This window comes from Capronia coronata, assembly GCF_000585585.1.
Source record: "Capronia coronata CBS 617.96 chromosome Unknown acBCG-supercont1.1, whole genome shotgun sequence".
NCBI lineage: Eukaryota > Fungi > Ascomycota > Eurotiomycetes > Chaetothyriales > Herpotrichiellaceae > Capronia > Capronia coronata.
The window spans coordinates 2951383-2979286 of NW_006912893.1; the positions used below are offsets into that span (position 1 = coordinate 2951383).

Sequence of the window (27904 nt, forward strand, 5' to 3'; positions counted from 1 at the left end):
GTCAACGTATGATTGGCCTGGGAGGAAATGTCTCAAGGCTGCGTGCGACGATGGAAGTGTCACCAGCAGCGACCATCCTGTGATTCTGCTGTCAGAATATCCTTTCGCTAGACTTTCCTTTACGAGCTCCAGCATTGTTTAAGTGACGAGGTGACTAAGCTTTTCCTTTAACTGACTCGCCGACTTGCCGACTTGCCGATTTGCCGACTCGCCGACTCCCCGGGCCCCAGCCCCCTGTTGTACACGAGCGCGATTGAAGCCTCAAAGAGGATTGTCGCCAACGTTCTTGCCTATCTCTACATCTACAGCGTTGCGCAAACATGGGGGAATATCAGCAGATACCTCCTCAGATCCCTCTGTGGCTTGACTGCGACCCAGGTATGCACGACCATGCAATTTCCGTCCCACCAATTCTAATCCCGATCTGATCTGATCTGATCCGATCCAAATACAATCGCTTCCCCCTCGCTTCCAAGGTACTATCTACTCACGCCCATTATAGGTCATGATGTGAGTCCCCTTGACAGGTTCAGCCCATTCTTCTCTCAATCGACCTGACTAAAAGTGTTTCTGTTGGTGACAGGATGCATGCGCCATCCTCCTTGCCGCGTACCATCCATCGCTTGACCTTATTGGAATCAGCACGGTGCACGGTAACGCGTCTCTGGCAAACATCACAGTCAACGCTCTCAGCGTGCTCGAAGCAATAGGCAAACCGAAGCTGCCTGTCATTCCCGGCTCAGCCCGACCATTCTGCCGCCTCGCCCACACCGCATCCGCCACCCACGGCGCCAGTGGACTCGCGGGCACCAGTCTCCTGCCTGAGCCCTCTCGTTCAGCCCTGACGCACTGCAATGCGATCCTGGAAATGCGAGATGCTCTGCGTGCCCAGCCGAAAGACACAGCATGGTTGGTTGCCACCGGACCGTTGACCAATATCGCGTTATTGTTCGCTCTCGACCCGGACCTGGCGCATCACATTGCCGGTTTGTCCATCATGGGCGGCGCAATCGGGGGCGACTTCACGGATGTCATCATGGGTCGCCCGCCAGAGCTTGACTCGAGAACCGGTGCCACTCAAAAGCGGATCGGGAATCGCACCCCCTGGGCCGAGTTTAATATCTGGGCTGATCCGGAGTCGGCGCGAGCCGTACTGCAGAACCCCTTGCTCCAGCCCAAAACCACACTCATCACCCTTGACGTGACGCATCAAGCCTATGCAAATCCAGATGTCCAGAATACTCTGCTGCATGGCGCCCACGGCCCCACACGTCTTCGCACCATGTTCAACGAACTTCTCATGTTCTTTGCAGAGAGATACGCCGACGTCTACGACCTGACCCAGGGTCCACCCCTGCATGACCCTATCGCTGTGGCGGTTCTTCTGGGAACCCAGATGGATGAGGCTATGCGCATCGGATTCAACGACAGAGGTGGTGAGAGATGGAATGTCGACGTTGTCTTGGAAGGCGAACAGTTGGGCCGGACCGTGGCTACGAAAGCCGAGAGTGGGAAGGGGGTGACGATTCCGCGTTCGCTGGACCTTGCACAATTCTGGCGCAGCTTGGAGTCCTGTATGGCCCGAGCGGATGAGGCTACGGGTTATGCCAAATAAAATAAAGATGTTCGTAATGGTATGGACGCGAAGCGAGACACATAGACTATATACAACAGGAAGACAAAAGGTAACTTGCCGGTTTTTCAGTGGATGCTTCAACTCGGTTCGGTTGATACTAGAACTAACGCCGTCTACGTTGATATCGTCAGGAACGGTCACCTCAAAGGCCTGGCACATCTGACCACATCATACATTCTAGTGCTCTGGGCGCTGCATTCCGACGTAAGCTCAAAGCAACATATCCATCTTGCCGCACTCTTGTGCCTTCCTCATTGGGAACAATCATAGTCAACCCGCCTGCCGGGCTTGAGCTGTCCACTCGCCAGATTTGCGCTTCTGTGTGCTGGTGCCAGTGTGGCTTTGGCTTTTCGGCTGGCCTTCGCTATCACTGCACTGCCTTGTTACGCACAGGCGGCCACGATGTCTCAGTACCGGGCATGCCACCCTTGGTCACTTGTCGCCGTCGTATCCGAATGTCGTGAATGGGGACAATTATGAGTGGTCACTGTCTGATGAGAAGACTGCTTGATAGTTGACCTTTTCGGGTCGACGTCCGCTTCACAACGAATCCCCGGAGACCTACACGGAGAGTGGATGTGGTAGCCGGCGGCTAACACAGACGATAACATAACCATGAAGGGTCATCATCATCGAAGGTATGTGATGAGCCAGCCAGCGGTGTTTCAAGGGTTTGTGGGATGAGTGCTATCTCTCCAAGAAGATCTAGACTTTCCCAATGATCGATATCAAAACAATCGAATGGCTTTTGGACGGCTAACATAAAGACCACTCATCGTCACCTCTATTGTTAGTCCAGTTGCCCAGAGCCTCTCTCACATGCTGCTTGAGGTCCAAGTGGGAGGATCTCATCACTGTGGATTTTGCTGTACAATAGCTGTTCATGCAGAGCGTTTGGGAAACGTCCATATGCCACTTCATGCAAGATATGGCAGATCCATCTGACGAGCCGCAATTATGGGAAGCCAGCTGCGCAATCCTGATTCCGGTTTCCCAGAGGCTTCTGCGGGAAACAACACTTGCTTTGCCTGGCCTTTCATCCCATTGCTTGTAGCCTTGTTTGACCCCGTTGATCAAGACTTCCAGAACGCCGGTCTCCTCTTGGCTTGGGTGTCTGATCCATAAAGCAGATATATTGCTCGCTTTCGTCCTGTTAGGGCTCAACAGCTCGGAGCTTCGATTATCTTTGCTGAAAAGAAAACGCGGAAAGTCCGGAGGGAGTGTTACAATGTCGAAAAAGTGCCCTAAGTGCTCGACGTTCAGTAACCTGCCTGATGGGGAGAAGGCCCTTCTATATCCAGTGGAATTGTACTGATCAGCATACACCAGGGTGGTCCGAATGAATGCATTCTCCGTTTTTTGCACGAAAAGATCGGCAGGGAAAGAAATAATGCTCGTAAATTGTTTAAGGGCGAGCTTGTCGGTGCAAGACTTGGATAGACTTGGTTCCGCATCTGCTCGGGCAGGCTTTCTCCGAACGTGACCGAGTAGCGAGAAGTGACCTCGACCCTGAAGAACGGTATTGTTGATATCTTCAACTGACCAAGGGGTTGCTGCGTGAGGAGGCATTGAGCTCATCAATATTTCCATGGATGCATCACCACAAGGAGCCTCGGTGGTGAAAAAGTAAATGGAGATTGTGGATTTGAGTCTATATGGAGCCTGAGGTGTTGATATGGACATCTGCCGAGGGGCGGTGCCATCTGCTTTGGCAGACTCCAGTATTGACGACTCATGCTCTGGCTTTTCGAGGAGCTTCTGAAGCTCAGCAAGCAGCCAGTAATTGAATCCACGCAAGGCAAGGATCTCGGCATGACAATCATGGAGAACAGATCCTCGACAAGATGGGAGTGCAGATGCAGCAAGGCATTTGGTTCCAGTTGCCAAAGACACACAAGTCAATTGTGGAGTGTCTCCGGCCTCGGCCAACACCACCGCTGCCATGGGTGTCCATTCTCTTCTCCCATCTGCAAGCGTACGAGGCTTACATTTCTGAGGCAGGGAGTCAAAGGTCGACAGAGCGAGGCTGGCCGCTTGTTCAGCTAGTGAAGGCATGGCGAAGGAGTTCGCTAAAATGAGGGCAGACAAGTTTGCTCTGACAGTCCCGTCGTTCCATGATTGGAATAGACCACATAGAAACAGAAGTGATTTCTTGACACTAGAGAAGCAGCATTCGACCTTGCAAATGGGTAGAATCTAACAACTCAAGAGCCGAAGAGGACAGAAACAGGGGAAGAGCGAAGAAGAGAAAATACATCGCGAATTCGACACCGGCTCCGCAGAGAGGTCATCAACGCAGTCAGTCACCTGATCAGGCCCGGAGAGCAGAAACAGCTGTTCAAGTTTGTGACCAGAAAAAAGAGTGTTGGCAGCAGCCTGAGTGCTTGTGCTTTCCCTTGCTTGTGTCTCCCAAGAGTGCTTTTCCTCATCTGAGGGTTGGTTTTCAGGTACGTAGTGGGAGTATGAAGCATGCCAGATAAGTCTGGAACTGCGTACTCAGATACGAATAGCCGATGAACCCCCCGCAGGCTGGAATCTCAGGCTGATGAGAGATTGCTGCGGGGGTCTGCGAACTTATGGGGCTTGGGGGCTGTCTGACACGAATTCGAGGGTCGGCTGGTGCGCTCGGGTGCCTCGGACTGGGGCAGTCTGACGAGGATACATTGGTAGTATTACTTCAAGTTTGCGGGGGAGGTGCTCGTGACCGACCAGAACTGTTTGTTGCCTGAGCAGGAAAGAGCTCATACAAAAAACCACGGTACATACTAGTATGGCAAGCGCTGAGGTTGAGGTGTAAGTGGCGGGTTGAGAAGCCGGCTGAAGACTTGCAGTAGTACGGGCTATTTCTCAGCAGATATAGGGATTGATCTGTCAATTAAAATCAGAGGTACTGTACCTACACGTAGGTAACTAGGTGTATCTTAAGGCTGGGGTGAAGAGCGTCAAAGGGCTAGGAGGCTAGGGATAGGCTTACAAACCCCTTGGAGGGTCTTATGGTTTTCTCGCGGGCTCTAGACGCTTTAGGTGCACTCTCCGTTGCTTCTGTCAAGGATGACACCCAACGATAATACCTGAGGTATCCCCTTATCCATCTGTACACGCCTAAACAACATATTATTTAGGTACTGGCCAGCTGCAAAACATTTTCCCGCACCTCGTATCAACTCCTCTTCTCTCCTCCGCCTCCAATCCCCACGATTAGCAGCCACCAAGCACCATGAGCAGCATCAAGCATCAAGCACTACTACTTCATCATCATCATACTAGGCATCATCGCACTCACTTCTCCTCAATTTCCTCTTCTTCCGATTTAACCTGTTTTCGAATGATAGCCACTCGGTCTTCTGGTGCTCTATTGTGCTGCTGACGCTGTTCTCGACACCAGCAGCTTTTCGGCCGCCTCAAGCTCAACTTTCAAAACCCGCCACAGCTCTCCCGCAAGATCTACGTACAACCCGCCGCAAAAAATCCCTCCACTTGAATCCTAGCCAACGACTCCATTCTTCCGACCACGTCCGTCATTCTAGGCAAATCGAAGAAGAACAGATCATTACGAGCCCGATATCTTTCCGTCACCGTCTCCGGATCCCTGCTCGTGCTGCTGCAAGTGCTCGTCAATTAGTCGTTGCCGGGCCGCTCGCTCGTTCTGTTCTCTTCGCACACCAGACATCGCCGAGTACAAGTCTAACAACTTCGCCAACCTCATCTCAATACCTTCGGTAGCCTCGTCGGACCTCAACCGAAGATGGTTCTTCTAATCTAAGTCATCTACCGTTATTGTATTGTGCTCTGATTTGGGCTCACCGGAAGCTCCTGGCCGAGGACTGTCGCTCCAGGTTTGCCCCACATACTCTTCTCTCCGCAATTCACAGCTGCTACGAACTCGCATGAGGACATGCGGGCCGCCATAAAAATTTTGCTATCGACGGTGCCAACACTATGACAAGCTCATCTAACCGGTCCGGATTCACTCAAGCCAAGCATCGCAACATTTCTGTGTCAGACTCGGGACAGATCATGCCTGATGCTCGAAATCCCCGGGTTGATGCAATCATCAATACTCAATCTCAACCAACGCCGTCAACTTCCTCCGTCTTTGACACCTCTTCTCCCACATCTATCGACTTCAATTTTCCCTTTGCTGGCAGTCCTAATGGGAGCAGCAATAGTGGAATCGATGTTCCCCCGGATCTTCGTCTAAGTCATTGTCAAAGCCTTCCAAGCCGAGACTCAGGCCCGGATGCGGCTCGTTATACTTCTGATAGAGTCCCCAGCCCACGGCACCGCGCCAGCCTTGCCAGCATCGATTCGGCCTTCGACCACGATCTTTTCGGCGCAGCAGCCTTGAAACAATGGACTTCGGCTAGTTCGGCCAATCGACCGGTAAGAAATGTAGACGCCTCACCAAGCAAACTAGCGGAACAAGATGCGGGCAAGAAATCGTCAGCGGAAGAAGATAAGCCACCTCCAGCCTGGAGCGAGTTGAAGACCAAGGCTGGCAAGGAGAGGAAAAGGCTACCTCTAGCCTGCATTGCTTGCCGACGCAAAAAGATTCGGTGTTCGGGAGAGAAGCCCGCATGCAAGCACTGTCTCCGAGCCAGAATTCCGTGCGTCTACAAAGTCACCACTCGGAAAGCGGCTCCTCGTACAGATTACATGGCCATGTTAGACAAACGATTGAAGCGAATGGAGGACCGGGTCATCCGAGTGATACCAAAGGAAGAACTGCCTGACCTGTCGGCCACTGGACGAGCGTCGGTTCGACCGCCTCTGCCAGGCCAGTCACCAAAGAAAGACAAGGAGCAGCCCAAGAAACGATCAGCGGACGAAGCTTTCGCTCAAGAACTCAATGACTGGAGGAGTTCACGGGATAAGTCGACGCTCCTTGATCCTACGGCAGGCCTGCGTAAGCAACGTGACGGTGAAAACAAGCTGTTCATCGAAGGGTCTGAATCCCTTCCACCGCAGCACATTCAGGAGCACCTGGCCGAGGTCTTCTTTGACTGTGTCTATGGCCAGTCCTATCTTCTACTCCACAAACCCAGCTTCATGCGCAAACTAAGGGCAGGCACGATTCCCCCCGTTCTCATTCTTGCAGTGTGCGCTATCTCCGCTCGCTTCTCCACCCATCCCCAAGTCAGCACCGAACCGGCCTTTCTCCGTGGGGAGCAGTGGGCAACGCCTGCACGTCGTATTGTGGAAAAACGCCACTATGAGCCCAACATCACCATTCTTACGGCCATGTTGATGCTAGGGCTACACTATTTCGGCACGTGCGAGGGTGGCTTGTCGTGGTCGTTTGGAGGCCAGGCGATGCGCATGGGCTATGCTCTGCAACTGCATCGCGAACTCGACCATGATCCCCTGGGTCGGAACCAGATCGCGAATTCTAGCGATCCAAACAAAAAGAGCCCAAACCCGCCTGAGTTGTCCTTTACTGACAGAGAGATTCGTCGAAGGACAATGTGGGCCTGCTATCTGATGGACACCTTTAACTCCTCAGGGACTGAGCGCCCTTCTTTCCTCAACGAAGATTACTTTCAGATCCAGCTACCCATCAAAGAATCTCATTTCCAAATGGAAGTACCTGGGGCCACCGAGGATCTGTACGGCAACGTTCCCATGTCAAAGAAGACCTCACTTAATAACTCGGGCGACGAGTCCGTCGAAGCAAAAGCAAATATGGGCGTTGCTGCATATATTGTCCGCGCCGTCGTGCTGTGGAAACGTGTCGTCAAATATTTGAACCTGGGCGGCAAGGACAAAGACCCGCATCCAATATGGGATGCTCTGTCACAGTTCGCCACTCTCCAACGACAGATACAGCAGCTCAAATCATCTTTGCCAGATGATCTTACCTATACTGCCGAAAATTTAGCTGCGCACGCCTCGGGGCGTCTCGCGAGCCAATTCCTTTTCTTGCACATTGTCCTCGCACAGATCTCGCTCTTCTTACACCGATTTGCCGTCCCCACGGTGCCATCTCGTCGACCACACCATCATCACCTCACCGCAGCCGGCATGCCAAAATCCTTCCTCAGCAACTCCGCGAGCACGGTTATCGAATCGGCGAACCTCATTTCGAGCCTGATTGCCGAATCTGCCGGCTATACCCTCACGGTCCCCTTCGCCGGCTACTGTGCGTATGCGGCCGCGACGGTGCAAGTCTGGGGGATTTTCAGCAAGAACGCCGGTCTCGAAGCGGCGTCCAAGGAAAACCTACGTCACAACTACAAATACCTCACCCGCATGAAACGGTACTGGGGTATGTTCCATTACATGGCCGAGTCTATCAAGGACAACTACCGTGCCTTTGCCGATGCAGCCCTACGCCATTCTCAATCCATGCACAGACTTGGTGGTGGTGCCGCCAGTTCTTCCAATAGCCTTGGTGCGCCTTCACTCCTTCGCAGACCTTCCGCTGCCGACGGGTCTGGCTCTCAGACGCCCATGATGGACCTCGACGCAGGCACTGGTCTGACCAACCCACCTTCCCGGGCGGAGACACCTGGTGGTGACATCAAGGGCACACACACCGCCGCATCCTCGGTCGGATCTGGAAAGGCCATGTTCCAATATGGCGATTGGTTCGACAAGTATCCGCACGGCGTGAGCGAGAGTGATTGGGAGAAATCGCACTTGGAGTACAAACGCGAGGCCGGTGGCGCTGGGGAGGCCGTCATGTCCCAACGCAGCGATCTGCAGTCTGTCGAGGAGTTCTTCGCCAGCCTGAGTCCTCCGAGCAAAGCAGACGATGGGCCTGGAGGCTCACGGGGAAAGAAGGTTGCGAGACGAAGGGGTAAGAGTGTGGCGGAGAACAAGAAGGGTGGTACAGGGGCTGGAAATGCTACCGCTTTTGCTTCGTCTACTTCAGGCAATGCAGGGCCGACTGCAGCTACACCTGGAACAGCTAATGCTCAACGCCGACCATCTCAATCACAACTACCACAACCACAATCCTCACAGCAACAGCAGTTGTCAGGTCCTACGGCGGATCTTAACCTCACGCAGCCATTCAACCCATCCGATTTCGATATCACCTCCCCGTCCTTGTACCAGACGCCCCAGTTTTCTGGTGCCCAGTCGCAACCAGGTGAACCGTATAATTACGGGGCTCCGACGTCGCCGCACCTCAACCTTCATTTTGTTTCGACCTTACCGGCTATTGACAGACAGATGGTCTTTGGAGCATACGCAAATGTGGATCCATCGAGCCATAGCAATCTTGGAACCTCGACGATGGATACTCTCAATAACGATTCTCCTTCGCTGGGACAGTTCGGTAGCACCAACCCTTGGGACCAATTGGATACCAATGGTTTTAGCTTCAATGATCCCATGGCTGGAGGGACCGGCGGAATGATGGACACGAGCTCCTCCGCCTGGCTATTACCATTCAATATCGAACCGCCCAATTATGGCGGCATGGAGGATTTCGGCAACAGTGCGCTGGATGGAATGGACTTTGCTGACTCGGGCGCTGCTGGTGGTGGGGACGTCGGAGGACGCTTCGCGGACCAGAATCCCAATACGAGTACCGGATGATATAGAACCACAATCGTTTGATATAGGTTGTTGTGCCGCATGGTGACGCGTCAGCCTGGGAGCAGTGTAGAATGTCCAATTCTTTTGCTCTCATCAGAGTACTCCCGTTGTGTGGTTGATTGCTGCCTTTGCCAAGTATGAGTGCCCAGCAAGTCGCGGCTCTCGCTGCAAATGCCATGTTTCAAAACCTCGCGGACTGCTATCGACAATCAGTCTTCCCACTCCTCGTCTAGCTGATCAATAAGTCTGTTCTCGTCGTCCGGTGTGCGTCCGTGCCCAGGGCCACGATTATCATCCGTTCCGACACGATGATAGCCTCGTCGACCCGCAAACAGCTGCGTAATTCCACCTGGCATTCGTCGTGTGCAAGAGGAGAACAGAATGACAAACATGTCCTAGATAACAAAAAATGCCAACGTGTCAGCCTTGACTACGGCAAGTCGGATTTCCAATCGTGGCTCCTCGCACTGGAGCCATTTCGCTTTCGGCGTGGCATGGACAGAGGTCTCTGTATATAGCATAGTGTGTAAGGGAACTTGGCACGGACTTCCAGCTAAGAGAGGAAAAGAGAGGAAAGAAAAGGCTGACAAGAACTTACCGAGATAAAGCTGAACAACCCGGCCCAGACGGCGTAGTTGGGTAACTGTTTCCACCCTCTTTGATGCATGACATTGCGCTGGTACACAACACCTCCGATGAGATACACCAGAAGGGCGATCCCGAGGATAACAGCGAACACTCCGCCTGGTCCGAGGGTCCCCTTTTCGCCTGCCGATGTGGTCCCGCCGCAGGCGTAACGCGAGCGGACCTCGAAAATGTATGTGCAATGGTCGGGAGTTCCGAGGAAGGAAATGGCCGGTCGAGTCGACAGCAGTGGTGACGTGTCGCAGATGAACGACAGCATTGTAGACTTGCGTCTTCTCTTGTCTGTGCTCGCCATAGCATCCCGATCTATAGGAACGCCATTCTCATCCACGTCGGGACAGGGCGAGCCCATAGTGTAGTTCATAAGGAGTTTCTTTCCACGGAACAACGGTTGATCATTCTGTTGCCCGATGCTATAGATATCTCCGCGTTGGTCTTTGTAGAACGCTGATACGTTGGCAACTTTTGTCATCGGAATCCCTTCAACATCGTCCAACTCTTCCACGACCGGACCGCAGAAGTTCATGGTGAAGTTTGACGGGTAGTCATAGCCTTTGACATGATACGATTCATTGCTCGCAACCTGGTATTTCGTGCCCTCGGCCGTCAGGTGCAGCGGTCGCAGATCGAAGAAGGAACCGGTGGAGGGTGAGTGAATCGTACATGGTTTTGGAGGTGGTTTCACTTCGCTGGAGGCGATGCTCAGAGGGAGATAGGAGAGGAGGAGGAAAAGGACCACGTCCGGCGATAATTGCATAGTTGATGATATTCGTCGAGTGATTGAGCCGAGGGTATCGTCCACGAAACTTAATGCGACGTTTGAATACACCTAACAAAAGGATTCAAGCAGAACAAGCGAGTGCGGTGTCTGTGAAGATCATGCAGACATAGAATGCGTAAGAGATATCGTAGCGAGAGAAAGGACAGCTTTGACAGAAGTCTGATGGCTGGACCGGGTGATAACAGTAGCGAGGGAGGTAGCGGCTGATACGGGATGGGGGACGTCGACGATCAGGCACTGGCCAGGAGTTTGCTGCAGGCTGCAGGGGCAGATAGATATCTACAAGGATGGCTGAAAGGCGTCGGAGGGTCTGTCACCAGTTTCAAATACGTTCCCAAGCGGGAACTCTGCCATCAACATCGTGCTTGTATCTTTCAGCCAGCCGCAGCTTGGACCAGCTGAACTTTCCCGCACTGAGGCACTGTGGCTGCTGTCCGGTGGAGATGAGAAAGATGAGGCTGGTGAAGTGGCTTGCGTCTCGGTCTCCAACTTGAAGTGCTTCATGATCTCATTCGGCTCGCGATTTTGCCGGAGAACTCGTCTGGAGTGGTAAACAAACCATTCATTCTTTTACACAGATCAAATCACGTTCTGCTCGAACTTCCTCGTCCCGCTGGTCGATCGAGACCCTGTCTTTTTCTTTCTCGTCACTCGTTTTATCCACCTGTACTGAGACATGACCGTTAAATCAGCAAAGACCGGCGCGTCCACGCATGCATCGACAGAGCACGAATATGAGTTTGGAGGCCCGTAAGTTGAAAGACTGTGGAGGAACTTTCCAATTCACACGCTGACCTCTTAGCAGGCTGGGTGCTGCAGGTATCGTCTTCGGTCTGCCTCTGCTCGTCTACTCCAGCATCTTTCTCTGCAACGACGTTTCCGGCTGTCCTGCACCGGCCCTATTGGACCCGAAAATTTTGACGCTCGAGAAGCTGAAGCAGCAAACACCTTGGCCCGAAAATGGATTGCCAGGCCTGTTCGATCTGGAAGTGACAGCTTGGGTATCTGGATACTACGCGCTCCTGGTGGCGCTGCAGCTGTTGCTACCAGGCGAAGAGGTGGACGGTACCACTCTAGGAACAGGCGGAAGACATCACTACAAGTTCAATTCTTTCAACTCGGCCGTCTTAATCCTCTCTGGTCTCGCCATTGGGACTGCCGTCCAGGGCACCGACTTCGTCGTGTGGGACTACATCTGGACTAAGCTGCCCCAAGTGGTGACTGCCAGCTTGATAATTGCAACATTACAAGCAATCTATGTCTACCTGGCCTCCTTCAAAGTCCCTCACTCCGGCCAGTCAAATGATGAACACCGGGAGTTGGCCAAGGGAGGACATACTGGGAACATGCTGTACGACTTTTTCATCGGTCGTGAACTCAACCCTCGCATCGCAGTTCCTCCATGGGTACCAGTTGTACGTGGTCAGGTGATTGATCTTAAGGTCTTCAACGAGATGAGACCAGGATTGATTGGTTGGGTCATCCTCGACATTACCTTTGTTGTCCACCAATACAAGACCCACGGCTTCGTGAGCGACTCGATCGTGCTCATCACCCTTTTCCAGTCCCTCTACGTCCTGGATGCTCTTTACATGGAGCCTGCCATTCTGACCACAATTGACGTTATCAACGATGGATTCGGCTTCATGCTTGCCTTTGGAGATCTGGTATGGGTCCCCTTTGTTTACAGTATTCAAGCTCGCTACCTTGCGGTGTATCCTCTGTCTCTGGGAATCACCGGCATTGCAGGAGTTCTCGCTGCTCAAGGACTAGGCTATTACATCTTCCGGTCAGCCAACAACCAGAAGAACCGCTTCCGCACCAACCCCAACGACGTTCGCGTGTCACATCTCGAGACGTTGACCACTGAATCTGGATCCAAACTGCTTGTTTCGGGCTGGTGGGGCCGTGCCCGGCATATCAACTATCTGGGCGACTGGATTATGTCGTTCAGCTATTGCCTACCTACTGGCATGGCAGGTTATATCATCAAGAGTTACCAAAACCCTGTCACCGGAGCCGTGACTCGGGAGGTGGTGCAAGGCCGTGCAAGAGGCTGGGGGATGATCTTCACTTACTTTTACATTGTATACTTCGGCGTGTTGCTTGTTCACCGAGAGATGCGAGATGAGGAGAAGTGTCGAAAGAAATATGGGAAGGACTGGGAGAGGTATTGCCAGCGAGTTAAATGGAGGATTCTGCCGGGCATTTACTAAGGGATGTGATGGTTCGGCGTGGAGCTGTCCAATGTGAGACAAGCCGATGACGCTGTCATTCGAAAAAGTACTTGAAATAGGCCTCATGAAAGCAGACCAATTGTTTACTATGCCATGTCTTACAACGTGACGCTTTCACCTTCACGAACCACGTGTCGAGCCAGGTGTTGAAGCATTGCGAGAACAGCCTAAAAAACAACGGTCGAAGCCACAAAGCTCAGATCCACCTGCTTTGATTACAGAAACCGAGTATGCTGTCCCGGGCCTCCTAGTGAACCAAATAGATCGCTCACAGAAAATTGACTACAATGATACGAGTGTCGTTACAAAACCCTATCAACTTGGATTTATAACGACAGGAATCCGACTACGACAAAACAGGCAGGCTGCTAAATCCGGAAATGTGGGGTAAGTGGATACCCAACGGCGAGGCTCCGTTTCTCACTGTCGAAAGACAACTATTCAAATCCTTTATTGGGCGCCTGCCAGATACTCAGGCTGGTACAGTGTACTGCAATAGTACGTTAGGCGTGGCTTGAACGTGTATTTCCTTCTTCTCGTGGCTCAATCTTGTAGCCGTCAACAAAGTCGACTTTCAACGCATACAAAAAGTCCTTCTGCAGATCGTCGTGTCCAACAGCGCAGACAAGCTCAATGTCTTCTCTGCAGTCGAAATACATGCCTCTCATCTCCTTAGCCTTGCCTGTAGCTAGGTACACGCACGTTGCACCACACAACTCTGGAGGATATTTGAATAGGTCCTTGAAATCTGTGCCGTGCCGTGATAGTTGCGGGTATCGCTCAAGTAATTCCGGACGCGGCTCGGCTGAACGAAGTCTCAGATCAGCTACTTGATAGTTCTACGAATGCGTGCCAATGAGTGATCGGAAAGGGAAGAAGTTTAGTATGGAAGAAGCAACGATTGTAGGGACTCACCGGCTCCCATTGCCGTATATACTTCGCCAGGATGCAAAGCAAACAGGTAAACCGTTTCACTTAAGCCGTCGAAATCGATTTCTTCCTGGAGCGTTGACGTTGCTCGTGCTACGGCGGCTTTTGCTGGAATTGTAGCCGATGCCGAAAGGGAAGTCGACTGTCGCAGCTCGAGCGGCGATATTTATGATGATGCCGGCCCTCCGCTCACGCATGCTTGGAAGGACTGCTCACGTTGTGGCCATTGGCAACAACCACTTTAGCACGATCAATCGTCGGCTATAGGGATAACTAATCGAGAGGAAGGAAAGCAAACGAAAACGGAGCATGAAGGTAAATCCAGGGTCTGGAGATGACATGCTTATTCTGACTATCCACAGTGGACATTGCACAGTCCTGGCATCCAGTCCATTCAAAAGCCATCGTCAAGGAAAGTCGTAAGCTCTACCAAAGTCGATCGCTATGCCTGCCGACTTAATGATTAATTAATCAGACGCCCACTGAAGCTAACTGTTCAAAATCGCCGAGAACCGCCGCCTGGCCTTATGCATACCGTATCGGCGCTGGCTGTTCGCGTGATATTAGTCTTATGCTATAATGGCAGAAGAGACATCATACCTGGCCATTGACGAGCCCCACGGGCTTGCTCGGATCGGCAATAGTTTTGGGCAACTTTTGGACGGAGGTCGGGCCGTTGATTTCGCGGTCGAGATTCATGTACTCCTTGGCGGCACCCTTGGTACCCCTTTCAAGTAGATATTTCATGTAGGTGGTGACAAGCTCCTGAATGGCCAATTCCGGCAGACGGCTTTTGGTGAGAATGTCGTCCACGACACCTCGAATCCGATCATGGTGAGCTTGTTCCGTATCCTCAGCCGTAGGCTGGTCAATCTCGAAACGCAAGTAGCTGGACCAGAAAGCCGGGCTCTCAAGGTACCAATGCTGGTTCTTTTGGAACACTTGTCGAGCTTCTTCAGGTGCTCCTTTGGTCTTCCATAACAATGTGGCCCATTCCGCCACTAGTGCTGCTTTGGCGGAAAGGTCGATGGTCGGAGAATCAATGTGGCTCTGGTAAACTGCCACCGCTGCATCTAGTCCAGAATGGCGGCGAATAACATTTGCAAGCGACACGATTGTCTCCACATGGCCGGGGAGAGGAATCAGAATGGCCTCGTGGATGTCCTTGGCTATATCAACCCGGCCGGTCATTTCTTCAAAATAAGCATATTGAAGTCTGACTGTTGGAACAGCGATGGGAACAAAGATGCAAGCCGCACGCTGATAAATGTTCCGGACTTCTTCTTCTTTGCCTGGTTGCGCAAGCATCCATCGCGCATATCTCAACCAGAACTCCTCATACTGGGCACAAGTGACCAGGCAGCGCTCATACAGGAACTGGGTTCTTGTATAGTCGCCCTCGGATTCCTCAAAGTCGAGGTATTTACGCCAGTTGACAAGTTGTGCATCATCCAGGTCTGTGACGTGAAAGTATGGACGCTTGATTTCAGACTCAAATGTCCATCGTTTCGTGGTCTCGGTCTGCGTCTGCCGAAAGAGCTCGAGATGGTAAGCATCGATGCGTATCCGTAATTCTCGCTCGACCTCGACCTGGCTACGGCCAGCTTTGTATCCGGCACCTTCGTTTTCAAGCTCCAATTGGAGCTGAGTGAGTGTCCCGGCAGGAGCAATAGAAGCCAGCGGTCTGGTCTGGGCCATTTGCCGGTACTTTTCGAAGTATCGGGCATATTGGTGCATCGGGATGTTGATGATCCTACCCAAAATCGCGAATATGCGATCGAACGATTCCAGCCGTTCTTCGAATTCGATATATTTGTCCCAGAATGGGTGAGCGAGGAAATCGAGACCAACGCAAACAGCACCTCGTTCGAAAAGTCTATTCACCAGCGAGTCAGCACCGCCAGACTAGGGAGGGGACAGGAGAGGAGGGCGGTGGAAGCAAACATGAATCTGCCAGATCTACGCGATGTGATAGTCCCTCAATCATTCGCAACAGTTTCCTGCGGGAGTAGTGATGGGCACGGGGCCGTCCGAGAAAAGCAAATCAACGCGCGCCTGACTGATGATATGTGAGAAGCAATCCAGAAGGGAAATGGCTGCTGACGATCTCACCAATCTTGCGGTGACCGTCGGCATCCTGTAGAATGCCCCGTCGAAGTCTTTCTTAGGTCGTGCTGTGTTTAGGTCTCAAGAAGAGGGAATCTTATCTGTATACTTACTCTCGGATGATGTCGGCGTCGTGGCAGGTCTCGGTCTTGAATGAACAGTAGTTTGTCCACAGGTCCACGGAATTGGTTATGCTTGCAACGCCGCGTTCGTAGACCTGACAACCTTAGCATGCGCCTTTGTTTCCGACTATTTTCAATGCTCTTACCATCTCCGCGGCTTCGGTCCCAGCGATAGAAAACTCGAGGTCGGCATATTTCTTCCAGTATCCGAAGAAGAGAGGGAATTTGCAGAGCAGACGATCATAGATGTCCCTGATTGCAGTGATTGCTTGGGAACTCGAATTTCTGTTGATTCCGCCCTCGAGCGACTCGCCGGTGCGGACCAGTTTCTCCCAGATCTCGAAGTTGTCTGGATCATCGTTCTGGAATACGCAAGTTCATCAGTGTTTGCGTCGGACAAGACGAACTTGATCAACGTACCACCTCGACAAGAAGCTTTCGCAGCTCCGCGCTCTCCTCATCATTTCCGCCATAAACGTCCATCTGGACGCAGTCCGATTAGGTACGGAGTGTTATGATCGATCAAGCTGGAACGCGGTGAATCACCCCAGGTGACCTTGTCTCAAGCCAGTTGTCGTCTATCGAGGTATAGTTTCTCCGCGACAGATTCAGAGGGGATATTGAACGCAGAAATGCGAAAAAGATACAGGTGAAGTGGAAAAGCAACCTGGGAACTCGGAGGCTGAAGAAACTTGAAACTGCGCTTGAGGCCCGAAAGTTAAATGTTGCCAAGATGAGTGTAGACTGCCACGTGCTCACACTGCTTCTACGTAGCGAGGTACTATAGTACGGCGGAGGTGAGCCGCACGTGAGCTCTTGAGTCCAATTCGCGGCCAAGCCTGCGTTTGGGCTGCGGAGAATCACTGCATTCAATTGTGCATGTTCATCTTTGTGCTCTGCAGTGCAATGTCCGAGACCTCCACAGACATTAAATGCACTTTACTTTTCAACTCGAAGCCGGCCGACCAGAGTCCTGATTCACTCATTTGCCTTGACCAACACATATAGCGCGGAGCTCACTTGTCAGAGCCCGCAGCAGGTCAACCACCATCGTTCCGCCAAGGGTACTGGCTCAACAGCCGAGCAAGCAACAGCCGCAGAGCGGACCAAGACCATCCTTCCTCCACCATGGCAGAGGCCGCGCTACAGAAAATCAACCTCCCGTCTCGCCTGGTCACATTTTTTGCTAGATATCCGCCGCAGGTGTATTCGGCCAAGTTCACTGGAGCCAAAATACCATTAACGCGGAAAGAGGCCAAAGAAGCCGCCATCGCCAATGGCGCGGTCTTGAAAACGCAGAAAACCTCAGTTCCGAAACCCACCACAGAGACGTCCGCTGTTTCCAGCTCAGAAACGCAAGAAGCAGTATCATCATCTACCGATGAAATCACAATACCCACACCGTCACCTGCGTCCTCTTCATCTGAGACAAACCTATCCTCAAATCCTTTTCTCCCGCGCAAAAACCCGATAACAGGACGATGGGCCGGCGCGAAGATCGGCCTGCGACGGCAGGCGGAGCTGTTTAAACTTGCTAAAAAGTACGGGATAGAGGAGCTCCTCCCACCGAGTCGCAAATCGACATCATTCAAAGAGGCACGGCTACTCGAGCGAGGACTACGTGTCCGGGGTACAGGAGAGGGTCAGAGGGTCAAGGGTCATAAATGGGAGAGACACGTCGGTGCGAATCTCGACAAGAGGAGGACGGCGATGGAGAATATGCCGGAATTGGTTAGGGAATGGAAACAGGTAAGGCTTCTCGTCGTCATCCGCCCGACCCTTCGGGAATCAGTGCTAACACAATTGCAGAGGGGACATGGCAGAGGGTGGAAGAAGTATCCCAAATAGAGGTCCTTCACTTTCCGAATTTGCCATCAAGAGGACTGATTCTGCGGTTCGGGGCTCTTATCTCGAAGTTCCTCACCTGTAAGCCAGATGGTGTCATGAGCTGGCAACTTGTCAGCTCTTGGTCCTATTGACACCAATTGCGGCCGGCAAGCATGCGCAGTCCATCATTCAGACGGATGCGACTGAGAAGAGGGGACCGTCTGGTCGACCACATATCCTGGTTGCAGTCTTCGGCTTCTTCCTAGCGTCTCTTGTAAATACTTTTCCTCCAGCAGCTCTCCCAGGAAGCTGCTCTTTATGACACCACGCATCTTATGCGATGCTTGTAGAACAGCAAAAAAACAGCGACATAGAAGCATCAATGCAAAATCTCTGCATCTCACTCAATTTACCCCTTTTTCCATTTCTTTTTGTTGATGGTTTCATGCCGCTTTGGGAAGGTTAGTATACCGTGGAGGGGAATGCTGGGTGGCACTTCTAACCGGCTCAACTTCAGACAGGCTGATGGGACAGCGAGCGGAAAAGTATGCCATCTGTTCCTCCGGAAGCTCTTTTCCCTTTTCACTTCAAGTGTCCCTGGGACGTGGTTCTAGGCAGCGTCGACACAGATCAGGAGAAATGGTCAACGATGTCGTAGCCTTTGAGCATTGTTCTTGACCGCACAATGGCACATCTCACCAACTAGCCGCCAGATTAAGGTCCATTCGTTCCAAGGAGAGACCAATTCTGGTTACACTGATATAGATGCGTGGCGTACTGACATGGTAAGCGCAGAGCCGACTCTGATTCATCTGGTTGGGTTGTTGCCTCTGCTGTACTCGTGAGCTTCAGGAGCTCGAAATTCAAATCCTTCGACAGCGTCGGGGGTCATGCGTTGACAGGTATGGCCCTGACACAGATCTTGGAGGCTGTACTATTGTTCGACCCAGCCTCGGATGTACACCTGCCCAGGAGGGATAGACCACCAGGGACCTTGTGGGAAAAAAGGGGGGTTTCTTTTGTGCATATGCTGTGTGCACGAAAGATGAGTATTGGGCGGGTTCAGTCTCTCTTCGCGCGTTGTCAAATAGTGCGTTTGTCGTACATGCGGCTGCCGATATAATCAGAAGTGGTTGTGTAGGGTAGGGACTCCAAGCGCCGATATGTCGACATGTATGGTAGATCTGATATAGCATGACACTGAATTCATGGCCTCTGCTCAGATGAATGTCTTGCAGCCCCTCCTCTTGACGAGCATGATCCATAAACCTAGCAGGAGGCACGCACCGACCAACATGACAAGACCACTCCAGAGCTGCATGCCCAGGTACCCGTGCCCTCCTAGACCTACCAGGGCTCCGGCGATGGGACTACCTATCAGAGAAGCAGTAGCACCGATGGCTTGGGCCATTCCAAGACGCGCACCAAGGACTTTGGGATCAGGACAGACGACAGGGAAGATACTAGGCGGGAGAGGGATAAGCGCCCCACTGAAGCCTCCTATTCATTATAAGCACGGAAAGCAAAAGGTGAAGGCGGAGCCTTCGAGATCAGGGTGAAAATTACCATATAATCCTGCAAAGGCCAGAAATGCGGTAGGAGTGTGGACACCTATCCATGCAAGACAGAGCACCGCCGACAGGGTGCCGCAGGTTAGCCAGGGGACCATGACTCCGAACCGAAGGGCAGCGCCGGAAGCTATAAGTCGTCCTATCACGGACACCCCCTGTGCGATGACGATAGAATATAGTGATAAGGACCTCGACATGTTAAGCTCGAGTTGAGCATAAGTGGGAATGTAAAAGAACGGCACCAGGTAGCCGCAGAACAACTGAGGTAATCAGCCTTGGCCCGACGTTATCCTGGTGTTGACTCACGAAGAAGTTGGCCCATGTATACATCCAAAACGCCATGTCCTTGAACGCTGCTTTGTCCAATAGCTTACGCGGCGTTCCGCTCGCAATATCGCCAGTATTTGCCGTACCCCAGAGTAGGAGAGGGAAAGCAATGATATAGGATCCGAGCATAATAAATCCCATCACTCTAACAGTCCATGCAAATCCTATTGACTCGATGGCCTGGTCGAACGTAATGGTATAGATAATTCCACCTGTGGTTCCTGTAAGCATTGTGTGGCCTCATCAGCGAAGCGGTGACTGACCAATGGGAGCGCCAGTTGTCACGATTCCCATAGCCATTGCTCTTCGCCGAGTGAATGACCGACCGACGAGGGCCAGGCCGGGAATATACAAAAGTCCACAGCCCAGGCCCATGCAGATGCCCTGGGTCAAGAGGATCTGGTAGTACTGGTGTGAAAGGCTCAACATGAAGAGGCCGAAACAAGACATGGTTGCACCACCAAAAAGCATAACCTTGTAGTAACCGAGATCAAACCACGGACCAGAAAGGACGCCAGTGACGATCAAAAGATACGATGCGACCGTGCCGATCCAGGATACATCTGACGAAGACAGGTTCGTCATAAGATTGATTTCGTAGTAGCTCTGGAATGGTCCGAAAGAAAATGTGAAGCCCCTTAGCAGTCCAACGTATTAGCATCTATTCAACCTTCGGAGCCGCGGCAGACGCCCTACCAGACATTGAAAAACACAAGCCAACATCCCAATACTTGAAGCCAGGCTCTGACCCCTCCGTCAATGGTGGCCGAGGGCGCGGAAGGAACAGACCCTTTCTCTTCGATCGGGACGTCGAGCGCGGCGGCTGCATTGACGGATATTGACTCGACGACCGTTTGATGGACTTCCTCATCTGAAGAGCGCATGACAAGAGACCCTGTTCTCTCCTGGCTAATTTGAACGACCAACCGTCTCTGTTGGTATGATGGTGCCACCAGTGATCCACATCAGTTCACGAAGCACGACTGAGCACAGCCAGTTTCATCCGCGCAGAAGCAACAGCAAGTGTGCCGTCCTTGCGTTGCGGCATCCAGGGTGAATATGAAGGACAGAGGAGAGACGGGAAACGGAAGAGACGGCAAACAAAGTACAAAGTAATATGACATTCGTTGGTGGAGCGTCCGTCATGATCATCAGGGATTGGGGCATATGGGGGAAGCCAAGGGGAAGTCCGCAAAGTCGGGGTGTAGTCCGCCCCATGTTTACTCGACGGCAAGTAAAAGGAGGGATGAAGAAGACTGTTTAGGGCGGATTGATGATGGTGTTTCCACATGGGCCGAGGCCGCTGCCAGATCCTGTTGGGTCCTCTGCTGAAAGCGCCTTGTACATATGTATGTACCTTATGTAGGATGTTGGGTCGTCCTGGAGGACATCCGGGGCTTTCGGCCAGAGGTTAGACATGTATGCGACTCGCTTGGGATCGGTCTCAATTTGAGCAGCCCTTGTCGCGTGTGGCTATCTCTTGGTGCAGGCATTGGATTTGGGCGTTCACCTTCGTGTCGTCTACAGTCCGAGTCTGATTTCATGACACTATGACAAAAGACGACCGGCTCGCCAAGTGGTGATTCGAGCTCCAACGTCGCCTTCCACCCGGCCTTGAATGCGGGGAGATTCTTGGAGCGGTTTGATGCCAAGATGCCAAGATTCCCAAAATCCCAGGTCGTACTATGTACTAGTAAGCGATCGAGACCCTGCCAGTGTTGCTTGCGTGACGAGACACGCTTTGCGCCTCATATACTACCGTCTCAGGTACCTACCTATCTAAGGTACCGAGGTTACTAGTAACATTGGGCTCACCGTGCATATCCAAAAGCCAACGTCTGGGCCAGGGGAGCATGTACCATGCTTTGATCCGGACGCACCACATCACCTCGCGGAAAAAGATTGCCAGCCTCAAAGCCGCCTCCAAAACTCACCAATGCTTTGCTCTACTGCGATCAGGAGGCGTGCCCGGTGTCATGTATGTTCGAGGCAGTGACAAGTCCAACGTCCAGAGATGGGTCGACACGGTACATGAGTTGCGGTATAAAGACTATCAACTCATCGCCCCTGTCAGCCCCGTGCCAGATACGCAGCTACCACAGAAAATACCAGACACGCCGTTTGGTACTTTGGAAGAAGTCGACACAGTGAGAGAAATGGCTGCTCAGATGGAGGCTAGGGGGCTCCAGAAGTGGTGGCGGGTCGCCATGGGCTTCCTTCGCGAATGACCTTGAGAAATGGAAATGTATGTCAAGAGAATGAGTATATGACAAGGCTGCCACAGTTCAAATCATCTCGACCGTGACATGAACCATTCGAGATACGCCCCGACGCGATACTGTATCTCTCAGCTTAGAGTCATAGCGCTGGAACATGCCTCTTTCGGCAAACTGACCAGCGGCGAGAACAATCTTGTCTAATTCCTTCGGCGAAAGATGTTGTCTGAATCAGTTAATAGCTCAATGATCACTGATCAGAATGCCCGCTATGCACCGTTCAAGCCCAACCACGCGACATTTTACAGTTTTTGATATTCCAGCTTGCCCTCCAACTTCTTCGACTCCGCCACCTTTCGCACCGCCTTGTTGAAGTCATCCTGATTGACCGCATCCCGGTAATCTTTGATGGCGAACAGGCCAGCTTCGGTAACCACATTTCGCAAATCGGCGCCATTGAGACCATCACTCATCTTCACCACGCTCTCGAAATCGATATTGCCTTCCGTCACCACACCTGCTGCGTGAATCTTCAAGATCTCCAATCTGCCCACTTCATTCGGGAGTGGGATTTCGATTTTTCGGTCCAACCGACCGGCCCGCAACAGTGCCGGGTCTAGTGTGTCTGGTCTGTTGGTTGCCATGATGATTTTGGTCTTTCCCAGGTAGTCGAAGCCATCTAATTGATTCAAGAGCTCCATGAGAGTTCTTTGAATCTCTCGGTCGGCCGATGTGCCTTCACTGAATCGTCGCCCTCCAATGGCGTCAATTTCATCCATGAAGATGATACAAGGCTCGTGTTCCTTCGCATACCCAAACATTTCCCGAATCAACCTGGCGGATTCACCGATGTATTTGTCGACGATTGCGGAGGAAACAACTAGACACCAGTCAGTAAACTGAAGTCAACCGAAACCCTGTATCTCACCTTTGAGGAAATTGGTGTCGAGACTGCTCGCAACAGCCCTGGCCAATAACGTTTTGCCAGTTCCCGGGGGCCCATATAATAAGACACCTTTGGGGGGCTTGATGCCGACACGTACGAACAGCTCTGGGTTCTTCAGAGGGAGTTCAATAACCTCTCTCAGCTCCCGGATTTGTTCATTGAGACCACCAATTCCGGCAAAGGACACTTGTCCCGGATCTTCCAACGACATATTATAGACGAGAGGATCGACCTCTCTCGGAAGCATTCGCATGATTGTGAGGGTTGTCATGTCCAGCGCCACTCGTGTGCCTTGTTTCAATTTGGCCTTGTCGACTTTAGACCGGCAGCCAACCACATATCTGGGACCAGAGGAAGCCTTGACGATGACTGTATTAGGTTAGCAGCCTGGCTACCAGTAACGATAGTAGCAACACACATCTTTCTTCGTCCAGCTGTTTTAGCACTTCGCCAATGATCTGCCCGACACTCTGTAATGCTTTGATGTTCTCTTCGGTTGTTTCGAATTCTCTCTGGAGACCCTTGATGTCCATCCGCAGTGCCTTCAGTTTAGCCTCCCATTCTCGTGACTCCAACAATTTGTTCTTGTACTGCTCAAGGGCCTGCTGCCTCTCGGGATCTCCGCCTCCATCCATCTTCGGCGACTTTGGGTTGCACGGTGGATCGTATCACAAGTTGTGTCAGGATGGCTCGTTGCCAAGTGGGTCAGGAGGGCAGAACGGGGAGATAGAATTTGAAGACTGATCTAGTCTCTTCGAAGGTATGATGTTGAAAGGGACGGGAAACTGCGAGATGATATTGATGATGGGAGCTTGCACAGGTAGCCAGAGACATGCGCAACGAGGCAAGGGAGGACGAGGCTCTCGATTCAGGGAAGGTGTCCCGAGTCTAGTCACGTGTATGACAACTGTCTTGATTTAGCTTAGTTCCTTGATTGCCCCTCCAGAGTCGTCCGAAGCCAGAAGGAAGCTGTGACGAGAACTCGTATGGAGGGGCAGAGAGACTCTGCCAGTGGTGCTTCGTTGCACAGTACGCTAAAAAGTGGTACTAACGGCCCTTGATCTCTCGTGCCGCACCCTGCGACTGCCAACAGGTGACAGTTGAGCTGTTTTATGACTTCAGGTGTTGAGTGAAGTAGTACGTAGCGACCAGTTGCTCCCTGCCCCACCGAAACAACAAAAAGTTGATTGTTGCTCACAATCTTCGTCTCCCTTCTACTAATCTCTTGCTCTTCATTCATCAACTTCGAAGAGACAAATACTGTCCTTCCTGTCTGTTATTCTCCCAACAATTACACCTAAGGACAACCCTCTGTGGATATATCCATCACACCACTGAAAAGCATCCGGTAAGTGAATTCTTTATTCCGAGCTCCCCTCACTGTGTTTTCACCATTGCGAGAACACTTCCATTCACGAATCTCTACTAAAACCTCCCTGTTCTTTGAGTCCTCAGCTTCCCCAGCCTTGATTTCCCCGTGTCTCCGTACCCCCAACCTGGACTCGAGCCTATTTCCATTCGCCCACCCGATATCTTCCATTTTCTGACCCACCGCAGCCATGCCGATTGTTAAGATTCACGCCCGCTCCGTCTACGACTCTCGGGGCAACCCGACAGTCGAAGTTGACGTCGTCACCGAGACGGGACTTCACCGTGCTATCGTTCCTTCCGGCGCCTCCACCGGTCAACACGAAGCTTGCGAGCTCCGCGACGGCGACAAGTCGAAATGGGGAGGAAAGGGTGTCTTGAAGGCGGTTGACAATGTCAACTCGATCATCGGACCCAAGTTGATTGAGAAAAACATTGACCCCACCGACCAATCTGCTGTGGACAAGTTCTTGATTGAGCTCGACGGAACAGAGAACAAGACCCATCTGGGCGCCAATGCAATTCTGGGTGTCAGTCTTGCTGTTGCGAAGGCCGGTGCTGCTCAGAAGGGCGTCCCGCTGTACGCACACGTTTCCGACCTTGCAGGAACGAAGAAGCCTTATGTGCTCCCTGTGCCCTTCATGAACGTCCTCAATGGCGGTTCTCATGCTGGTGGGCGTTTGGCCTTCCAAGAATTCATGATCGTTCCCGAGTACGTGCAACCTCTCCAGAGCGTCTGAACCATCGAGACTAACATCATCCGCAGTCAAGCGCCTACGTTCTCTGAAGCCCTCCGCTGGGGTTCTGAGGTGTACCAGAAACTGAAGAGTCTTGCAAAGAAGAAGTACGGCCAGTCCGCTGGCAACGTTGGTGACGAGGGTGGCGTCGCTCCTGACATCCAGACTGCTGAAGAAGCTCTTGATTTGATCTCGGCCGCCATCAAGGAAGCTGGTTATGAGGGCAAGATGAACATTGCCATGGATGTCGCCTCGAGCGAGTTCTATAAGGTGGAGGAGAAGAAGTACGACTTGGACTTCAAGAACCCCGACAGCGACCCTACCAAATGGGTCACATATGAGCAATTGGCCGATGAGTACAAGTCACTGGCCAGCAAATACCCCATTGTCTCGATTGAGGATCCCTTCGCAGAGGACGACTGGGAGGCATGGAGCTACTTCTTCAAGACCAGTGACTTCCAGATTGTCGGGTGCGTATTCCCTTCTGCAATACTGTTACCATACGCTAACATGCTCTCAGTGACGACTTGACCGTGACCAACCCCAAGCGTATCAAGAGAGCCATTGACGCCAAGGCTTGCAATGCGCTTCTGCTCAAGGTTAACCAGATTGGTACCCTCACAGAGTCCATCCAAGCTGCCAAAGACTCTTACGCCGCTGGCTGGAGCGTCATGGTTTCCCACCGCTCTGGCGAGACAGAAGATGTCACCATCGCAGATATTGTGGTTGGTATTCGAGCTGGTGAGATCAAGACTGGTGCACCGGCAAGATCCGAACGTCTGGCCAAACTCAACCAAATTCTGCGCATTGAAGAGGAGTTGGGATCCAACGCCATCTACGCTGGCACCAACTTCCGCAAGTCTGTCACTTTGTGAGCAACGACGACCAACGAGCATGCTTCTCAAACTCTGACTAAGGCTCACATTATTCCTACACCTTCTAAGTAGCCTTATCACAAGAAAATCGGCGGATGTCGGCGACTAAGCATCAGACTTACCTACCGAATGAACATGAAACTACGGGTCATAACCCAATTCCCTATCATCCCAACCTTTCAAGTCCGAAATGAGGCACTTTTAACCTAGTTGCTTCGTAGCATTGTCTTCAGTGGTCGTATTATCGTGACTCCGTATCTGAAGAGTAGCAAAAGCTGTTGGAGCATAGTACCAGATACCTACACGGTCTACTAGTGTTGGTGCCTCAAGGTATGTACGTAGTAGTAGTCAATGCAGACAAGAGACTCCAATGTAGTAGCTGGTGCTTTTCAACGCCGTGGCCCACTGCACCACGGGTGATTGGGTAGCAATTGGTCTTGGCGGTCGGCTGCTCATCAACTTGATTGAATGCGTCGATCGTCGGCCGCAGGCAAAAAGACACAAAATCCGGGTGGACAGCGAATTCGCATACCACACTCCAGTCTACCTCACCCACGATTCCACCTTCATTAGCATACGCTCTCTTTCCCCAACTTGCCGGGATAGTCATAGATCATTAGACGTCCGCGAGCAACTCAATTTAACAATCGGCACCATGCCTCCTCCGAAGTGGGGTGAGTTCATTTTGCTCGTTGCCAGGCTCGATCCTATTTCGGATGACTTTCGGCATGTGCTGTATTGTATCAATCGCCGACTGACGATGTTCCGGTAGATGACGAATCTGAAGAATCTTCTTCTGAAGAATCAGTAGTCGTCCCTGTCGTCGCTCCCCGACGTAAGTTTGAAGACGAGGAAGATTCCGACGATGTACGCCCTTGCCACATGATCCACCCTGCCATTCCTCTGGAATGCTGACTATGGACAGGTTGCCGATAATTGGGAAGAGGAAGAAGACTCCGAAGTTGAGAGGGAAAAGGCCGCCAAAGCCGCCGCAGCGAAAGCTCAAGCCGAAGCCGAAGCCGCAGCCAACAAAAAGTCCAAAGCGCAGAGAATAGAAGAACACCGAGAGGCCAATAGAAGGCGACGACAGGCGGAAGAGGGACAGGAGAGTTCAGATGAGGACGAAGATGAAGCTACCAAGCGATTGCGTCTGCGACAGACAGAACAAGAAGCCGACCTCAAACACGCCCAGGACCTGTTTGCCGATGTGGGATTGGGACCCAAGACCCGCGCCGCACCCAACAAGGCGGTGATCATAGAAGACAAGGAAAATCCAGGCCAGACCCTTGATCTATCAACACTTCCTCTGTTCAGGCCTGGTACCAAAGCACAGTTCGACGCTCTCTCAGCCACTCTAGTCCCACTACTCACGGCTTCTTCTTCGAAACCGCATTATCCGATATGGGTTGCAAATTTTGTCAAGCAAATCTGCGCCGACTTGCCAAGTGCCGAGATCAAAAAGGCAGCAAGCGGCTTGACCGCATTGAGCAATGAGAAGATGAAGGAGGAAAAGGAGCGGGAGAAAGGTGGAAAGAAATCAAAGGCAGCCAAAACTAAGAGCAGTCTCGCAGCAGGTCGCGATATTAGCAGAGGTGTCGCCGATACGACAAGTTACGATGATGGGTTTGGAGAAGATGATTTCATGTGATTGCTCTACACAGCACATGATGACTTGTCATTCGGAGCGTTGCATAATCGGGCGAGAATTGAGCCAGTCTCATTCATGAAGTTATGGGAGCATTTAGGGTGAGGTGCAGAGTACGGAGGCAGTTCGAGTCGACTAGAATGCGTAGAATACTATCCTCAGTCTCACCTGCATTATTGTTGGAAAGAGTGACGGCGGGAACAGGATCAAGCATAAGGAGTGCCATCAGAGCGATCAGAGCGATCAGAGCAAGTTGCGTTGTATGCATTGAAATTTTACTCTCGATCGATTTCCACTCCAGACTTCGAGGACCTGTTGTCTACCAGGGCATAGAAGTCGTGATTGTCGTGCTCTTCTCTTGCAAATATTCGGTTCTGCCTGTTCCAATAA

General features: G+C 52.0%; 13 protein-coding genes across 13 annotated transcripts; 7 read left to right on the forward strand and 6 right to left on the reverse strand.

Annotated features, from left to right (window-relative positions):
- Positions 1 to 320: 320 nt before the first annotated feature.
- Positions 321 to 1615, forward strand: A1O1_01042 (DNA glycosylase; the record flags this gene model as incomplete). Its single annotated transcript, XM_007721956.1, has 3 exons — positions 321 to 378; positions 503 to 510; positions 584 to 1615. The coding sequence occupies 3 exons, from the start codon at positions 321 to 323 to the stop codon at positions 1613 to 1615; spliced, it is 1098 nt and encodes a 365-aa protein (XP_007720146.1).
- A 777-nt stretch (positions 1616 to 2392) lies between these two features.
- A1O1_01043 (uncharacterized protein) lies at positions 2393 to 3691 on the reverse strand (the record flags this gene model as incomplete). The annotated part of the gene is made up of 1 exon (XM_007721957.1): positions 2393 to 3691. The coding sequence occupies one exon, from the start codon at positions 3689 to 3691 to the stop codon at positions 2393 to 2395; it is 1299 nt and encodes a 432-aa protein (XP_007720147.1).
- A 1884-nt stretch (positions 3692 to 5575) lies between these two features.
- Positions 5576 to 9181, forward strand: A1O1_01044 (uncharacterized protein; the record flags this gene model as incomplete). Its single annotated transcript, XM_007721958.1, has 1 exon — positions 5576 to 9181. The coding sequence occupies one exon, from the start codon at positions 5576 to 5578 to the stop codon at positions 9179 to 9181; it is 3606 nt and encodes a 1201-aa protein (XP_007720148.1).
- Positions 9182 to 9611: 430 nt separating this feature from the next.
- A1O1_01045 (cation-dependent mannose-6-phosphate receptor) lies at positions 9612 to 10583 on the reverse strand (the record flags this gene model as incomplete). Its single annotated transcript, XM_007721959.1, has 2 exons — positions 9612 to 9689; positions 9780 to 10583. The coding sequence occupies 2 exons, from the start codon at positions 10581 to 10583 to the stop codon at positions 9612 to 9614; spliced, it is 882 nt and encodes a 293-aa protein (XP_007720149.1).
- Positions 10584 to 11283: 700 nt separating this feature from the next.
- A1O1_01046 (delta14-sterol reductase) lies at positions 11284 to 12823 on the forward strand (the record flags this gene model as incomplete). The annotated part of the gene is made up of 2 exons (XM_007721960.1): positions 11284 to 11357; positions 11413 to 12823. 2 exons carry the CDS (start codon positions 11284 to 11286, stop codon positions 12821 to 12823), a joined length of 1485 nt encoding a protein of 494 aa, XP_007720150.1.
- A 560-nt stretch (positions 12824 to 13383) lies between these two features.
- On the reverse strand, positions 13384 to 13986 carry A1O1_01047 (uncharacterized protein; the record flags this gene model as incomplete). Its single annotated transcript, XM_007721961.1, has 2 exons — positions 13760 to 13986; positions 13384 to 13649 (listed from the first exon to the last, which is right to left on the reverse strand). Coding segments are annotated over exons 1-2 (276 nt in total), but the record flags the coding sequence as incomplete, so codon positions are not given.
- A 382-nt stretch (positions 13987 to 14368) lies between these two features.
- A1O1_01048 (uncharacterized protein) lies at positions 14369 to 16485 on the reverse strand (the record flags this gene model as incomplete). The annotated part of the gene is made up of 4 exons (XM_007721962.1): positions 14369 to 15650; positions 15994 to 16097; positions 16149 to 16364; positions 16423 to 16485. 4 exons carry the CDS (start codon positions 16483 to 16485, stop codon positions 14369 to 14371), a joined length of 1665 nt encoding a protein of 554 aa, XP_007720152.1.
- A 645-nt stretch (positions 16486 to 17130) lies between these two features.
- On the forward strand, positions 17131 to 17850 carry A1O1_01049 (uncharacterized protein; the record flags this gene model as incomplete). Its single annotated transcript, XM_007721963.1, has 2 exons — positions 17131 to 17751; positions 17812 to 17850. 2 exons carry the CDS (start codon positions 17131 to 17133, stop codon positions 17848 to 17850), a joined length of 660 nt encoding a protein of 219 aa, XP_007720153.1.
- A 1198-nt stretch (positions 17851 to 19048) lies between these two features.
- On the reverse strand, positions 19049 to 20611 carry A1O1_01050 (uncharacterized protein; the record flags this gene model as incomplete). The annotated part of the gene is made up of 5 exons (XM_007721964.1): positions 19049 to 19329; positions 19396 to 19660; positions 19707 to 19939; positions 19991 to 20364; positions 20424 to 20611. 5 exons carry the CDS (start codon positions 20609 to 20611, stop codon positions 19049 to 19051), a joined length of 1341 nt encoding a protein of 446 aa, XP_007720154.1.
- Positions 20612 to 21580: 969 nt separating this feature from the next.
- A1O1_01051 (uncharacterized protein) lies at positions 21581 to 21955 on the forward strand (the record flags this gene model as incomplete). The annotated part of the gene is made up of 1 exon (XM_007721965.1): positions 21581 to 21955. One exon carries the CDS (start codon positions 21581 to 21583, stop codon positions 21953 to 21955), a length of 375 nt encoding a protein of 124 aa, XP_007720155.1.
- A 290-nt stretch (positions 21956 to 22245) lies between these two features.
- Positions 22246 to 23524, reverse strand: A1O1_01052 (26S protease subunit rpt4; the record flags this gene model as incomplete). The annotated part of the gene is made up of 3 exons (XM_007721966.1): positions 22246 to 22823; positions 22872 to 23258; positions 23308 to 23524. The coding sequence occupies 3 exons, from the start codon at positions 23522 to 23524 to the stop codon at positions 22246 to 22248; spliced, it is 1182 nt and encodes a 393-aa protein (XP_007720156.1).
- Positions 23525 to 24448: 924 nt separating this feature from the next.
- Positions 24449 to 25869, forward strand: A1O1_01053 (enolase; the record flags this gene model as incomplete). Its single annotated transcript, XM_007721967.1, has 3 exons — positions 24449 to 24969; positions 25024 to 25464; positions 25515 to 25869. 3 exons carry the CDS (start codon positions 24449 to 24451, stop codon positions 25867 to 25869), a joined length of 1317 nt encoding a protein of 438 aa, XP_007720157.1.
- Positions 25870 to 26524: 655 nt separating this feature from the next.
- Positions 26525 to 27517, forward strand: A1O1_01054 (uncharacterized protein; the record flags this gene model as incomplete). The annotated part of the gene is made up of 3 exons (XM_007721968.1): positions 26525 to 26543; positions 26642 to 26736; positions 26795 to 27517. 3 exons carry the CDS (start codon positions 26525 to 26527, stop codon positions 27515 to 27517), a joined length of 837 nt encoding a protein of 278 aa, XP_007720158.1.
- Between the last annotated feature and the right edge of the window lie 387 nt (positions 27518 to 27904).